We start from the raw sequence: 16,395 nt of genomic DNA on the forward strand, positions 1-16,395 counted from the left end.
TCTCTCACATATTTACTGCTGGCCCATAGGGATGGAGCATGCATCTGAAAATGAGGAAAGAATTCATTAACTACTCTGGCAGGATTTGGCATGAATAGGATAGACATTGGCTATTTTGTCCTTTCAAACTGTGAGTCTACATCTGGCTGTGCTGCGAGACATGGCCCCTGACGAGGACATGTCTCTAGGGCAGATTGGACCTCACCATTAGTACTAGAATTAGAAATACAGCTAAAATGTACTCCCTAATGTCCAGAACTCTGATATTCCAGACTGGATGTGAGACTTTTTTTCCACCCCCAGATTCACTTGACTGCATCTCATGAGCCAGTTTCTTGCAAGTACATCATGAAACACGTTCATCACTGATAGCCGTAGAACGTTGTTTTGCAAGATAAAAATGCACATATTTTAATGCATTTTGAATGGATTTATAAAAGGAATAGTTAAGACTCAAAATACCGAACAAATAAATGAATACAAAAAAGAAAACATCCCAAGTCCCCAGACTCCACCCTTGCTCCATCACACTTAAATCAACAATGTAAAATGGTTGTTTTTCTCTAGAACAAAAGCTTCACAGCTGCATTTAAAAGTATGTTGATGAAAAGTGATTCATAAGGTGAAGTAATCACTTTTATACAGTGCACTTGGCAGATTTCAGCCAAATTACACCATAAAAGAAATATTATATTTGACAGCAAACTGTTAGTGATGTGGAATTTGAGAATGAAAACTGACTACCCAAAGACTTATTTATGACTGTGCTGCTCTCTGATGGTGCCCTGGCTTTCATGCCCAGTATGTGTTTTTCCCATCTTTGTTGTAGATTTAAACTTCAGATAAATTTCTGATGTCCTTTCATTGTGAAATAATTCACATTTGTTTGGTTTAGGCATCATTGGAAGCTATTGTATCTCATTTGTCTACTATAATTTGTCTACTACACAGAGTTCTTAGGAGATAAATATTAAAGTAATTAAACTTACAAAGTTCGGGCTATCTTAAAGGTTTTTAAATTGCAGCCATTTTGTCTATTGTATTGTCATTTGAAAAGGGCATGTGTGATTCACCAAATTACTGTGTGTATAGTGCTAGATGACTTAAAACCGTAACAAATAATTACAAGGATTTAATAGATTGGGATAAACCTCTTTATCCCCCTTTGCATGAGTGACTTGGGAGCAAAAGGTTGTGACCTCCAGGGTCAAGAACACTGTGTGGAGTGTTTGAGGGTAGTAGATTTATCAGACAATCCTATTGAGTCTCTCCCTTCCCATTGTAGCTGTCCTGATGCTCTGCAATTAGTAGACACCAGTTACCAGGGATGTTAATGTTCCTTCTGGGGTTTGTTTGTTTTGTTGGTTGTATAGAGTACTGATTAGAGCTTTTCAGTGTGGAATTCACTTGCAAGTGATTTATTTTGTATCTCCAGGATGGGTTCCAGCTGTTTGAGGATTATTTTTCCTTTCCCTGGGAAATCTTGGTTTCAGATAGCAGCCACAGTGGCAAACTTTGAGGAGTTACAACCAGTTCTTGATAAGTTTCTCTGCGGAATGAGAGTATTTAATTTTCTACCTATCGTGAACTTTATTTCTTTTATTCTCCTCAAAATTAATTCTGATATTTTCCTCTTTAAGCACTAAATGAAATGTTGATCACAGATTTATAAGAACTTATTGAGTAAAATCAGAACTGAGGATGTTACCAAGTCTGTGTCTTCTAGGAAACCCGTGGGATATTTTACAAAGGAATGTGCCCTTGCTTAAGCTTCTCATTCAGAAATTAAACCCCTATTGATACGTGGAAACAGACTCCTATTCATGTTCCATATGATTTGCAGCATCCTAATCCTTTCCATGAATCCTTTCCTTATTCTCAGTATTGTGGACTGAAACACATCATTTCAAGACATGGCTTCCTCACATATTTTTTTGGTTCCTTACAGTTCTAATTGTCCCTTTCACAAGTGCCCTGGGTTTCCTAAATCCTGTTGGAGAGCAGTTTATTTAAAGACATGTCTTCTGTGGGTATATATTTAAAGTTTACCATGAGTCTGCACATTCGTACAGTAGCCTGATTTCATACAACATTAACTTCTCTTTTTACCAATTTTATCTTCAACTATTAGTGTATTTGGGGTGCAACACACATAATACTACTGTTCTTAAGCAATGTTGTATGCCAATAGCTAGTGGAAAATAATGACTGCAGTTAAACTTCAGTAAGTAATCAGTGTGCTGAATGACCATGCAGCTGCTGTCTACCGCCTGGTTCACATACTTTACAATAACGTGCCCGACTGAAGCGGAACGTTGTTGACTTGTGGTTGCTGTACTAATGTAAAGCTATTGCTGTAGTTACTCGCTGGATCACAAGTGAAATTTGGAAACCATAATATTTTTTTTCCTGCACTTGGCTTTTGTATGAATTACGTTGTGTAACTTTATTATAAACACTTGAAATGGTACAGGTCCAAGAATTGCCATCTGCTATATGAAGTTTGTAAAACTGTTTACATAACATTGATGAGGGTATTAAAGCGGTAACAGAACACCAAGAATATGCCACTAGAACTTGGATTCGTCTCCATCTAATTACTGCAAATTAGAAATTAAGCAGCCTTGTCTAATCTGCTTTCATGGCTTTACAGCATCCAGAGCAGTCTGTGAGTGAGTCAGCATCAGGTGCACTTGGAAAACAGACACGTTCTGGCCTGGGGAGAGATAGATGGAGAGATGTAATCCCCTGACAAAAACAATCCAAACATTCTGGATGTTACTGTAAACTGGACGTTTTCACTGGAAAGCTGTTAGAGCTGAAGGAATAGCTCATGGTGCAAATCCTTTGTTCACTGATTTTCCTCCTTTCCTGTTAAAATGTATAGTATTAGCAGGACCAAAAGTTTCCTTCACATCTTAAAATCTTCCTTCAGTTGGCTGTCTTGGTGCTTCTGATGGAATTAAAGGAACATGTTGCTACCTCTTGGTGCTTCTGATGGAGTTAAAGGGACATGTCACTGGAGAATCCTTGGGGTTTTATTTATTCTTAAAGCCTTGTCTCAGAAGCAAGATTGAGACAAAATACCTCCTGGAACACTCCATATAGGAAAACTTGCATGAACAGGAGAGACAGAGTGACCTGCCTAACCTGGATGGCTACATGCAGAGCCCACATGTGCATGCTCAGAGTCCTTGGTCTGTCAGTCACAGCTGACGTCGTTTCGTATGGACTGTTGACTTTGGAAAAAGGGCCTGGCACAAGCAATAGAACAGTTAATTCCTATTGGCTGCACACTTTTATCAGGCACATGAGTAGTGGCAGATGTGTTTTCTGGCCTTCTGTGCGTGGCCCCCAGTTGCGTTCACAACGAAGGTGTTTGTGTCGCTTCTCCAAGTGTGTATGGTGGCCACATGGATTTATTTACCTGGTTGTGCCTCTTCTGTTGGCTCGTAACAGAGAGCACTGGGCAGCACCTCTGCTTTTTCCTTATGTAGTTAAGCACCTAAACTGATCTTTACTTTTGCATAATAAACACAATCCAACACCTTGTGTTTCTTGACCTGATGGGATTGAAGCCACATGACGGTTTGTTTGCCACACCATTTTTATTTGACTTCATGTTTTCAGAGACAGTGAAGTACATTGATGTTTGTTGTCTATATCCAAGATGATGATTTTTATGAATTTTATGCTAGGAGGTTAAATGATTACATTTGTGACTTCAGCATTACAAAAAAGAAAAAAATTAACAAGAAACAGGTGGTTTTGAAGTCAAAAATCTTATTTTTTTCCTTTTATGTCATATTCTATTGAGGCTTTTCTTAGCTGAAGGAACCAAGCGTTAACCTTACTAGAAGAGTGCTTTCAGAGAAGGAGTCTTTCTGGGTCCTCATTCACTGCACTGATACTTCTCTGTTATTTGGACAGAGAAACCAAAGAACACCTCTTAAGGATCTCCATTTTCCCCCTTTATAGGGTTCTATAATTGGTTTAAGCTTTGGATAGAGTCATAGAATGATTTGGGTTGGAAGGGACCTTAAAGCTCATCCAGTTCCAACCCCTGCCACAGGCAGGGACACCTTCCACTGGAGCAGCTTGCTCCAAGCCCCTGTGTCCAACCTGGCCTTGAACAGTGCCAGGGATGGGGCAGCCACAGCTTCTCTGGGCACCCTGTGCCAGCGCCTCAGCACCCTCGTAGGGAAGAAAGTTTTTTCCCTTCCAACCCAAGCTGTTCTGTGATTCTATAAATATTTCTCATTGCTCTATTCTGTTTTCCCTAAAATGAGTCTGCCTGCAAGTGTGATGCATAAGACAGTTTATTTCAGCTGATAAACCTGGTAAGGCAAGAGAATTAATTTAGTGTTTTCTACACTGCAGCCTTTCTTCTACATCCCAGAGCAGCTTTTGCTTTTTGACCCTCCACAGTTCTTGCCCTGTATTTGTGTAGTTGGTTGTTTCTACATACATAAAATGCACATGCAATAGTATCCTATTTTATTACAAACCAATCTCTTCACTTGGTATTATTGCAAATGTAACAGGCATACACTTTTTGCTCTGTCACCTCTCTCACTACCGAAATTACACAGTAGCAGACATGCAGGAGAGGTCCTTGTGGAGTACCACTTAGTACGTCCTTCCAGTTTGTCAGAAGCCGTTGATATCTGCTCTTTCGCTACTCATGTCTACCCTTGTACTCTGTGCTCATTCTAGATATCTTCCATTAGATTATGTTTCTAGTATTGCTTTTAAAAGAAAACATCACATGCTTCAGGGTCCAAAGTCTAAATCATGTCAACAGTGCATGACACATTCTGCTTTTCATCACTAGCTGCAAATGCTACCCAGTGTTAAAAAGGGGTTGGGGTTTTGTTGGGGATGTTTCTTTGGTATGGTGATTGTTAGACGTGCCTTTGTGATTGACTTTCAGGTGATTGCAATGTTTGTTTATGTATGCTGGTTCTCACGATAGGCGCCTTCCTCCTTAAGAAGCCAGTTGAATTGCAGTTTTGTCTTAATTCCTCCTTTTCCCAGACAGTCCAGTATTTATTGTTTAACTTTGTCTTTACTAGAAATAACTTGTCTAAAGCATCCAAAAGTCACGTTCACTTTTTCACTGCTGCAGTCACATTGGTGGCTCATAATCAAGCCTGTAACTGTCCTCTAGAGCTGAGATGACTTGCTGCCAGGAAGATACAGATTGTGCTACATATTTAGTAGTTGGTGGAAGCAGATGTGAACACATCACAACTATGCTGTTAGTTATGCTGGTTACCCATGGTTATCCTGAATTTAAGGCTGAAAAGGATCTTTTTCCCCCCCCCAAAATAGCAGTGGTTAGGCTTTATCTGTTATAAAAGACCAATTTTCTGTGATTTTCTGAAGACATGTTAATTTTGTGAGAGGGAGATCTTTGATGGAGACACATGAGTTCATAGCCATTGACTTGTTAGGTTTTCATGGCACTGCAGTGCCATGCAGTGCTAGCCCAGTTTCCAGGATCAATGTAATCATTGCCTTTTTTGGTAAGACCAGCTCACCTGGGTGAAGTATGAGAGTGACATGGACAGGAGTGCTTCAGCATATGTTTCAAACTAACTTGATAGATAGATAGATAGATAGATAGACAGCTCCACATGAGAATGCTTTGTCCCTGCCAATGGCAGGGGATTGGAACTGGATGATCTTAAGGTCCTTTCCAACCCTAACTATTCTACGATTCTATGTGAATGTACTCCTGTGCATTCAGGACTGGTTCAGGGGGGCTGAAGTCAGGATGTGTTTCAGTATCAAGACACCCCAGTGTCATAGTTGTAGGGCATCTGACAGCCTTCCTTGATAACAGTAAAGAGAAGATCCTGTCCTTGCCAGTAATAACTTCCTCTAGAAATGGACCCCATACTTGATACATTGCAAGAAAACAAGAAAAGCATGGAAAGAAAAGGTTCTCATATTTGTGCTATTTATTATATGTATTACTTGGGAACTTGAATTAATTTCTTGTTGTCTGTTATTGGAGCAGTGGCAACCACAAAGATGCAGAGTTTGATGATGGCTGTGCTTTATCAAGTGTAGAAACTGTTTATTGACTAAAAATAAGTCAAGTCATCAAGGATTTTCTGATATTATTACTCTGTGACTTTGCTGATATGTTTGCACATGCAAATGGTTTGGATTCAGACTTTGACTCATAGAACTAAAACAACCTTTGGCTCTACTTTAGAGCTTCTGACATGTCTTCATTTAGATGATGTTCACCAGTATTTATGGATGGCTTGTTTCTATTTTGTCAGTGTCTTATTTACCTTGCCATATAATTTAACAGTTTTGAACATGTAAATTCTGGCTTCCAAGTGTAGTGCCATGTGTTTTCTATCTCAGCTATCTATCTCCGACCTCAAAACCCCACCACAGTGCCCTCCCCCCAGAAGTTCTTTATGTATTCACAGAATCACTAGGGTTGCCAATATGTATACATCGGACTTTTCTGATTTCCTTGATTCAAAACACGTGTTCATGCTTTGCATTTTGGACATGCTAGAAATTACCCTGTGAAAATAGGATAAAGTTGATAATTTGGTTAAACCCAGTCAACCCAAGAGCTTGGACACTGTGATGAAGACACGCGATGGCACGCTCACTGTATCAGTAAGAGCTGGTTGGGCTTTGACACTGTCTCTACATAACAGTTGTGAATGCCCTGGTATATTTGCAGAGTGAAATAGTTGTGGCAGGTTTTATTGGTCTCATAAACAATGATATCAGCCATGGTTAACTCCCCAGCAATCATTTCTGGAAGGTTATTTTTCATAAATGCCATGTTCTTTCACTGGGTTAAATTAACAAATTGCAGAAACTATTCCATGTTACTGTCCTGGTGTTACATATTTATTTATTTATTAATATTTTTGGGGAGATTTTCTGTTTTATCTGAGTGATTACACATGTTCAGGTTATGGAATATGACATTTTTTGTTTTAAGCTGTATAAAGAATCAATATTGGGAGCATTATAGATGTTCAGAGGCCACATTTATGTGATTATTAGAATAAGAAAGGACCAGAAGTCCATTGCAGAGGTGATGCTTCCCCCCCTCCAACCTATAGGCTTTACATAACCACTCTCTGAACTCCTTTTCAGTGATGCAGCTTTTCTATTTCAAATACTACACCTGGATGTGAAGCACTAAAAATATGGTCTGTTTTAACAGCACTTAAAGCAGCAATTTAAAAATAAAACTCTGTCAGAGTACAATTTGGTCCCTTGCTACAGTGTAAGCCAGCAAGGGAATTGCTCTGGAATGAATTTCTGCGGTAGCACAGGAATTTAGTTCTCAAAATAGTGTTTTTCAGAGGCTGTGCAGAAATACTTTATTCACTCTGTGGTTCTTAAGCACAGCTTTGAGATTTGAATGTATTTTCAAGATCTCCTGTGATACTTATGAATGTCAGTGGCATGTCTACACACTGCAACATCATAGAATCATAGAATAGTTAGGGTCGGAAAGGACCTTAAGATCATCCAGTTCCAACCCCCCTGCCATGGGCAGGGACACCTCACACTAAACCATGGCACTCAAGGCTCTGTCCAACCTGGCCTTGAACGCTGCCAGGGGTGGAGCATTCACAGCCTCCCTGGGCAACCCATTCCAGTGCCTCACCACCCTCACAGTAAAGAATTTCTTGCTCGTATCCAGTCTAAACCTCTGCTGTTAAGTTTCAAACCCGTTACCCCTTGTCCTATCACTACAGTCCCTAATGAATAGTCCCTCACCAGCATCCCTGTAGCCCCCCTTCAGATACTGGAAGGCTGCTCTGAGGTCTCCACGCAGCCTTCTCTTCTCCAGGCTCAACAGCCCCAACTTTCTCAGCCTATCTTCATGCAGGAGGTGCTCCAGTCCCCTGATCATCCTCGTGAAGTGTTATACAGCCAAAAGTAAAAGTTCAAGTTTCAACAAACATTGCAATATGGTCGTTTCGCTTGAGTGTAGCAACCAGCTGATGCTGTCCTAATGCTTATGGCTCAATACCTAGTTGCAAGAGTCTCCGTGATTTCAGCAATGTTCTGCACTATATAGACAATAATATTTTTAGTAACATAGTGAAGATCCCACGTCAAGTCAGTGAATTACACTGGTATAAATGGCACATATCATCTTCAATTTGTAACCTAACTCAGCAAAGGCCTGGGCATATTCAGAATGATTGCTGATGTCTTTAAAGTCTCTTTATAGCTTTCCATTTCATTAGAAGTTTATTCTAATTATAGATGTCATTTTATTAAATGTCAGAGATACAAGTAATATCATATAAAATTATAAATTATTTCTCTCCTCATAATCATATTTTCCCCAGATTGAATCAAAGCAAACAGACACACATTTCCCTCAAACCCAATTATGAGAAAGCAAATGCTGTACCCATTTCTCTTGCAGGTTTTAATCAGTCAATCTCTGTGCGAGAGGTTTAGCTCACTGAAATTTGAATCACCTGCAAATAGCACGAGGTGTATTTACAGAAACAGTTCCAACAACCTCAGCCTCCTTTTTTGTCCTAATTTCCTTGGTTTATTTCCTTTGTTTTGTTTTCCCCAATTGCAGAGAGCCAGTAGAACAAACCAGATGAGGATTTGGCATAGGTCTCAAAGACAGAACTGCTGCAGAAGCCACCATTGATAAAACTTATAGGAGAAAAGGTTAAAATTGGGTAGTGGGAAAATGACATCACTTTCCAAACTTCACCAAACCAATTGAACTAAGCAGGTAGATCCTTAACTCCATTGTTCAGTCAGCTCTTTTAATTGATGCTGGCTTTTTCTATTAGCTGTGTGAGGCAGGAGCTTTGATGAAGGGTTTTGAGAAGGGAGTGTGGCCATCTGAATGACTCAGTTGCTGCTCCTGCGCCCGCAGCACTGCGTTGTTGCTACACAAAGGCATGGAAGGGCTGCATCCAGCTAAAATGTTCAGAAATAATTATTTCTCCGTTTTTAAGCTCTGTTAAGAGAACTCACACTTAAAATGCACATTTCAGGAAGCACTTCTCTCTGAAGAAACGAGGGCGTTGTAAGTAGCAGGATAACTAACATCACTAGAAATCTGATTTCATATTTGGCAATAACACACAAAACTTGATTACCAGTCAGATGCTGATTGAGAACAGCTTTGGTTTTCAGCTCCGAATCCAGTATTGTGATTTAACCTCAGTACAAACAGCTTTCTTTGCAATTGCACTGTCACATTATTGCCAGAATTGCAGGATTTTTCTTCAAAAATGTAATTCCCTGGATTTACATGAAAGCTCCTCAATGGGACCATAGTTTACTGTTGACTACACTGTTTGTCATCTCCATTCACCCTTTCTTTCCAAGTACTGTAAATGTTGTTCAGCATAGGTCTAGAAACAAATAATGTACCTCCTCTACTGTGCTTCTTTCACCCTTCTCCTTGAATGCAGTCCCTGCTTGCTCTTTCTTCGCTCATTTGCTATTTTGTAAAATACAGATTTATATTTCCTGTCCATAATAGTTACAAAAAAAGGAGCCTTTTCAAAAGATCATTTTATACCTCAAACACAGTTTAAGAGAAGTGTCATGGATACTTCTTCCGCTTCTTATTTAAAGACACAAAACCTAAACTATCAGTCTGATTTGGAAACACAAGCAAGGAGACTTTTCATTGCATTTTGATCCCAACTCATTGCACGTTTAATGGTTTGAAGTATGGTTTTTGTAAGAGTTTCCACTGCAAACTCTTCTGACCTCAGTTGTTTTCAGTCTGTTTTCTGACATGTCTTCTAAACACTACATGTTGTCTGTAGGGTACAAGATCAGATTTTGTTCTTATAATTGCTCCCTGTATTTTTTCCGTAGTTCTGGGTTGAATAGGTAGAATATATATATAAAAATCTATATTTATTTATGGAAATAAAGAAATGCTTAATCCAGAAAAAGGGAAACTCAGAGGAAAGAGAATCTGGCTATAAATCCTGTTTCCCTTAATTTGGCTCTGGATTTCCTCTGAAACAAGTCACAAGTCGTGCCTCATGATCCTATTGAGCCTTGGAGGAAGTGGCTGCTGTGTGGTGGGGGCAGTTCTCTGCCTGTAGCTGTTACTGGTTCTCCTGTGGTCCAACATGATGGGGCCTCCTTCCTGGCGTTTGGTGAGAGGAGGGCAAGAAGAGGTTTTCCATCAGTTTTTCCATTCAAAGTGGAAGAACGAGGAAATCAGGTGTTTATTCCAACTGGGAAAAAGTTGGGATATGGAGACATCACGAAGGAAGGGCTTAAGGTCTGGTATTGGGGGAAATGTTGAAGTTAATTGCAGCTGGTGCATGGACATTTTCTTTCTGCTCAGTTCATTTCCAGGTGTCTTGATACAATGATTGGTTGGTGTCTCTTAAGAGCTACATTTCTATGTGGATGGGTGGACAAAAATGTTTGCATGTCTATACAGGATACCATAACTTAGTTTGAAATACGGGTATTCCTTTTTGGGTTATCTTTGTGAGATATGCAAGTTTTAATGCCTTTAATAAGATACCAAAAAAAAGCAGCTAGTTGACATGGCCGTAATTAAAGTGTCTTTATCTCACCCCATGATCTTACCATTTTTTTCCTGTTCAGATAGTTGAAAATAACTTAGAACTGAGCTTGAGCTAATTCTTCATTTCTGTGATTCAGAATGAGTAAGTGTGTGCCCCTGAGTCTTGAAGTTCTTTATAATCCTGGGTTATAATCCTGGGTTTCAGTGGAGATTAATCTGTACTTTAAATCTTGTAGTCCATAACCCACTTGATTGGAACTAGATGATCTTAACGTCCTTTCCAACCCTAACTATTCTGTGACTCTATGATTAACACAGTGGAAAAGGTGTTTATTATTCCAAAAAGAAATGAGCTTTTGGGAATAACATTCAGAGGACAGGTAGAGAGAAAATACAAAATAGGAGTTCATCATGCAGGAAGAAGGAGCAAAAGAGGAGATGGAAAACTAGGAGAGATGAATACAGAAGACAGCTCAGAAAAAGGATAGTTGCTGTTGACGTCTAAGACTGGGGAGAAGAACCTGGCATCTGAAGGGAAACTGGTGTTCCTGCCCATGGCAAGGGGGCTGGAACTAGGTGATCTTTAAGGTCCCTTCCAATCCAAACAATTCAATGTTCTAAGATGAGGAATAAAGGACAGAAAAACAGGAGGAGGAAGGTGCAGTAACCTCCCTCGGTAGCTTAAAACAGAAAGTGGATTATCCTCTGGAGTTCAGCACAGCTTCACAAAGGAGCTTAGATAGCCCTTAATTCCTAATAACAAGGGATTTAATAGTGAGGGATATAGGCTGGGCATGTTCAGACACAGTCACATTTCATCACTCTGATCCTCCCTTCCCATTAAAAGACACCATAACTCGGAAACGTGGTGTGTCCCCCCCAGCCAGTGTTTACGGGCAGATGTGCTGCAGTAATATGCCAACACATGCCCTGTGCTTGCAGTGTTCCCTTCCCACGTGGCCGTAATGAGAGCTCTGCATATGGGAGTTCTAATTTACTCTTACCCTGAAGGATAACATAAGCAATACGGGATGTTGTTAAACATGGCACATGTTGTTGCTGGGAAGCTGCTTTCTCCTTACCCATTCCATGGGTGAAAAGTGATTTATTTCTCAGAAGGCTTCTTGTGAACGGTATAGGAGTTGGTCAGGGAGAAAATCTTTACAAGAGTTATGGCAAGACATACTAATAAGAAAGGCCCAAAACATAATTGCTGGCATCCAGCCTTACAGTTCAGTGTGGAACTCCTCCTTCCCACAGGATGGAGGGAGAGTGTAAACTCATGTACAGCACCTCTTTACATCCACAAACAAAAATAGAGTTCATGCGTGTCTTGTAGTATAGTTAGCATCAAGCTTTGGCTTTGTTCCACTTCTGCTGTTTTTCTGTATGAAAAAATAAATGTGTGTGGCCCTAAGTTATAAATATGTGCGATTAAAATCAACCTGTTTGCTCATGAGCCAAAATTGTCCCAGGAGGGGAATTTGGAGAACCCAAATTTTATTGCTATGGCTCCTTGATTCTTCTGCTTCTCCAGCTCCAGCTGTGGCTCTGGCCAAAACTGAGCTGAGCATTTTCTGCTGTGGCATCAGGTACATGGTGTCTAGTGGGGACAACTGACAGAGTGGCTGGTGCCATTGGCTTTGTACCAGGACAAATTCCTCTGTGATGGAATATGGAACCAGATATGTGCCATTTAAATTACTACTCTCTGGGCAAATAAAGCAAACTCCAAGCTGCCCTCTTGCAGCTGGGATTTGGTCCCTAGGCTGTTCAGGGTGGTGGGAATGGTGGCAAAGGTGAGCTACGCTGAGCACCCCTAATGACATACAAGTCACCATTATGTCAGACCTTTCTGGGTTAAATAATCCCCTAATAACCCTAAAAACAAGCTTATAACACAGTGTTGAGATTTCTCTGTCTCAGGGGTATCTGCAGCGCTGGGCACATGTAATACATTGTTACTGTGCCTCATTTGCAGCTTGAATAGCTCACGGGGGTCAGCAAGCAGAGTGCAGACTTTTTCACCCCTTGAGCAATGAAGCGTTGAGTAAAGTTATTATTACCAATTAGTGCTGTATGAAGCAAATCATTAGTTCCTTAGTTCAGTTATTAGCAGCCAGGTGTGCATGAAACGTGCCATGTGCAGCTTGCATTGTGCCTCAGCGCTCACTGTCGGGACCAGTCACTGAGTATGTGGCTGGTGTCTGTCCCTGTGTGGGGTTCTGTTGTGTCCCCCCAAAAGAAGTGTGTTTGGAGTCAGTGTGGAGGGGTTTGTGTATCCACTGAGTGAATAATAAGGCAACTTCAATCTCTAGACAAGTATTTTTGAAACCTTTAAATATACTGTATTGATGATGTAAAGCCAAACCTGCAATTTCTACTTTTGTTCTTGTTTTGCTGCTTCATTTGTAAGAGCAAAACTGCCAAGTCAGAGAAAGGAAAGTTACATTGCAGAGTGCCCTCGATCCAAAGGATTGTTTCTCAAGGACTCCTATTTTTGAAACCCTTAATAAACACTATTTCCACATACCCATTAGTTTTGCAAAAAAGCTTTGCACAAGTACATTGTAGACAGCAAGCAGCATGAATTGAGCTCTACTGAGGGATTTAATTACACTTTCATACTGTGTTTTAATTTAAAAAAAATAGGAAATTAATGGGTAAAAAAAAACAATGATGAATTTGGCCTTATTTACATATTGAAACTGTGTGCTTAACCTCAGTGCATTCTGCAGGAGATTCATAGCTGTGGCTCTATAACTATATAGAATCATAAATAAGTAAGAACAACTTGATAAAATCCCTATACACTCAGTACTTACTGTGTAGAATTGACTTAATCATGCAGTTAGAAGAGGTGTTAGAAATCTTCTTCATGGTTTTGGGAGCAAAGGGCAGGAGGTTGGAGTGCCATTTGCTCTCTGGGCCATTCAGATGTCTTCTTATTTTCAGTATTAGTGAAGAAAGCTTTGAATGAGGATTTGAGGACAGCTTATAGCAAAGGAATTGTAGGAGAGCACCAGGCAGGTCAGGTCAGTTCCAGCACTAGTTGGGTAGGGACATCTGGTGGTGTGATAAAGGAATAATTGAACACTTGCAACTAGAAGTGGGGTTGAATTGGAATGATTAAGGCAAAACCATCATTAAGCTCATACTGTAACTACTTTCCTGTTTCAGTATTGTTCTAGAAACACTTCTGTGCGCGTTTACATTTCAGTTTGTGTATGGTTTTAATTACTGGAAAGAAAAGGGGCCTATTGAGCTGTCAGCTTGCAGACATAGCGTGTTGAACTCCCTTAACTCAAAGGGCATTCACTTACAATCAGTTGTGAGTTTAAAATCAAACTGCTGATACTGGACCATGGTTCTGTGGATGGAGGGGGTGGCATGTGCCAGTGATTCGCTGTAATCTATGGGCAAAGCTGATTTCATTTGTCTGTTCCATCACTCACCAATTGTTTCAATGCATCTTTCAGTCCATCTTCCTGTAAAAATGTTAGGGTAATTTTCAGCTTCTGAATTCCATAGGGAAGAATCATAAAAAGTAAAATGTTTGCATACCCGTGGTTACAAATTTCTGTGTTAATTAAAGATACAGTAAGCAACTTCTGTGCATGTGTTTAGCCTGAACCCCATGTACATCATATACATGAGCAGTATTTCAGGTACGGTCATTTTAAAAGAGAAAACTCTTTAGGATGAATTATCTAGTGCTGTGTGAAACTGTTCTGATACTCATTTGGCACTGTGCACATGCTGATAAAACCAAGCCCTTGCAAACACATATGTGGAAGGCCATACCCTTGGGTATACCTTCCCATAAGCTTTTAAAGCTGTCACATCTTGCCAGAGCTTGCCTGCCAGGAGAAATCACGACTTTCTTGGCCTATGCACATGTTTAATCTCATAGTGCTCTTTCTGCTGTTTGTGTGTATCCAGCCATCATTAGCACCTGTTGACCACACATGGTGCCTTGTGGTACACAATGCCATGGGCTCTCAGGAGGGTATGGGCAACAGGCTTTCCAGGGACCACTTGGTTTCAACAGGCAGAAGACAGAGGGTTACATTCCTCCACTCCCTCTAAGAAGCCTTTGCAACCTCGTCCTGTCTTGTCTTAGAATAGATGTGTTCATGAGAACACGTAAGTTGATTAAGTTGCTAGTTTGTGCTTTATGGTCCTATTCACTCAGGATTTATGCAATCTTTATGTGCTTTATGGATTCTTATCAGGAATTAATTTTTACTGTGATGTATTTGCCAAGTTCTATAAAAGAAAAGGGGTAAACCCCCACGCATCTGCTCTTTGCTTTGCTATATGGACACTGAGAAGTTACCAGGAAGAATGAAGCTTCAGCTCCTTCCTGTACCAAGGGCAGAAAAAAGTTAATAACTTAAATCTTTCACAGCCAATTTTTGGACTCTTTACCATGGTCACTATTCACACTAGGAAACCCCTGTAGTCTATAAGGAAGTATATATCCAGTCATGATCAGAATCAGCATCACACTATTAATTGGAAAACTGGGACTTTGAGAGTCTTCTTAAAGTAATGAGCTGTAGAGATCATCACTGTGTGCAAGTATTCTCAAAGTCAGAATAACTACTGCTTGAAGCTCTTCCCACAGGCGGGTGGGTAATTTTGTCAAGGTCCAACGCTCTTTTCTCTCCTTGCATTAACATTTCTGTTTTCATAAAACTCATCCTGACTTCTTTTCCATAAAGCGGCGATTCTTTGTCCAATGAAATCTTCCACTGTCACCCCAGTGTTCTGTCACCATCCTTTAAAAATGTCTCCACGATTGGTTTGGCTAAAAGAGAGAAGCACTGGACATTTGTATGCTGTGCCTTTTGTTTCCGAGATGTCCCAAGGCTGTGGTGACAAACTGTGGAGTCAGGGATAGCCACAGAGGTTGCTTACAGACGTGGTGTTTTCTGTTATAAGATCAAATAAGTTCATCCACAGCCCTTCTATGTAATGTTTAATCTAGAACACTTATATTGCAAGCACTCCTGTTACAGAAAAACCTGTTACTTTTATCTTTCAGATGCAAAGATGGCTTGAAAGGATTTACATACTCTGCACTAAAGTAAGTATAGGTTCTGTGAGTACATAGTTTACAGTGAAGATTTGGAGGAATCCTGCATGGTGGAAGCTGTGTGAGAAGAGTATTCCTAAGAAATAGGAAAGAGAGGAATCTCTCCCAGAGAATTTCTCTCTGGCAAGAGAAAAATAGATGTGGGACCATCATTAAAGGAATTGCAGACAATGTGGTTGCTTGTTTTTTGAAGGAGCATTAATATTTCTTTCTAAGAGTGGGGTTCCTGATACTCTTCTGGAAGTAAATAGCTCCCTGTTTTGACCTAGAGTTTATTTGCTGCATTTACAAGATGTTTAATGAATACAAAGGTAGTTCTGTAATCAGCATCCAAATAAAGCATGGGTTCCTACCACACTTGTTTGAGATATCCTCAACATGTGCTAAACCTTGTGTCTATTGTCGTGGTCCAGGCTCTCCTAGAATTTACTTTGTGATGTGATCATCTGGTGTTACTCTGTTGTAGTTGTACAAAGTTCTCTCATCTTTGTGTCTTGAGTCAAAAGTACAAAGACACGTATTCTTTCCTTTCCCTTACATACTCCTGCCACGTGTCTGCCCACTGAGATCACAGAATGTTTAGGCTGGAAGGGACCCTAAAGCTCATGCAGTTCATGTTCCATGCAGGGACACCTTCCACTGGAGCAGTTTGCTCCAAGCCCCTGTGTCCAGCCTGGCCTTGAACACCGCCAGGGATGGGGCAGCCACAGCTTCTCTGGGCACCCTGTGCCAGCGCCTCAGCACCCTCACA

At 40.4% G+C, this 16,395-nt stretch overlaps 1 protein-coding gene across 1 annotated transcript in view; it reads left to right on the forward strand.

The window, feature by feature from the left end:
* The window catches only part of TMEM135 (transmembrane protein 135), a 164,399-nt gene that overhangs the window by 130,158 nt on the left and 17,846 nt on the right, over nt 1–16,395 (forward strand). The window contains 1 exon segment of the mRNA XM_005149693.3: nt 15,594–15,635. Coding sequence (XP_005149750.2) covers nt 15,594–15,635 — 42 coding nt within the window.

The sequence above is a fragment of the Melopsittacus undulatus genome, chromosome 2 (assembly GCF_012275295.1).
Source record: "Melopsittacus undulatus isolate bMelUnd1 chromosome 2, bMelUnd1.mat.Z, whole genome shotgun sequence".
Lineage (NCBI taxonomy): Eukaryota > Metazoa > Chordata > Aves > Psittaciformes > Psittaculidae > Melopsittacus > Melopsittacus undulatus.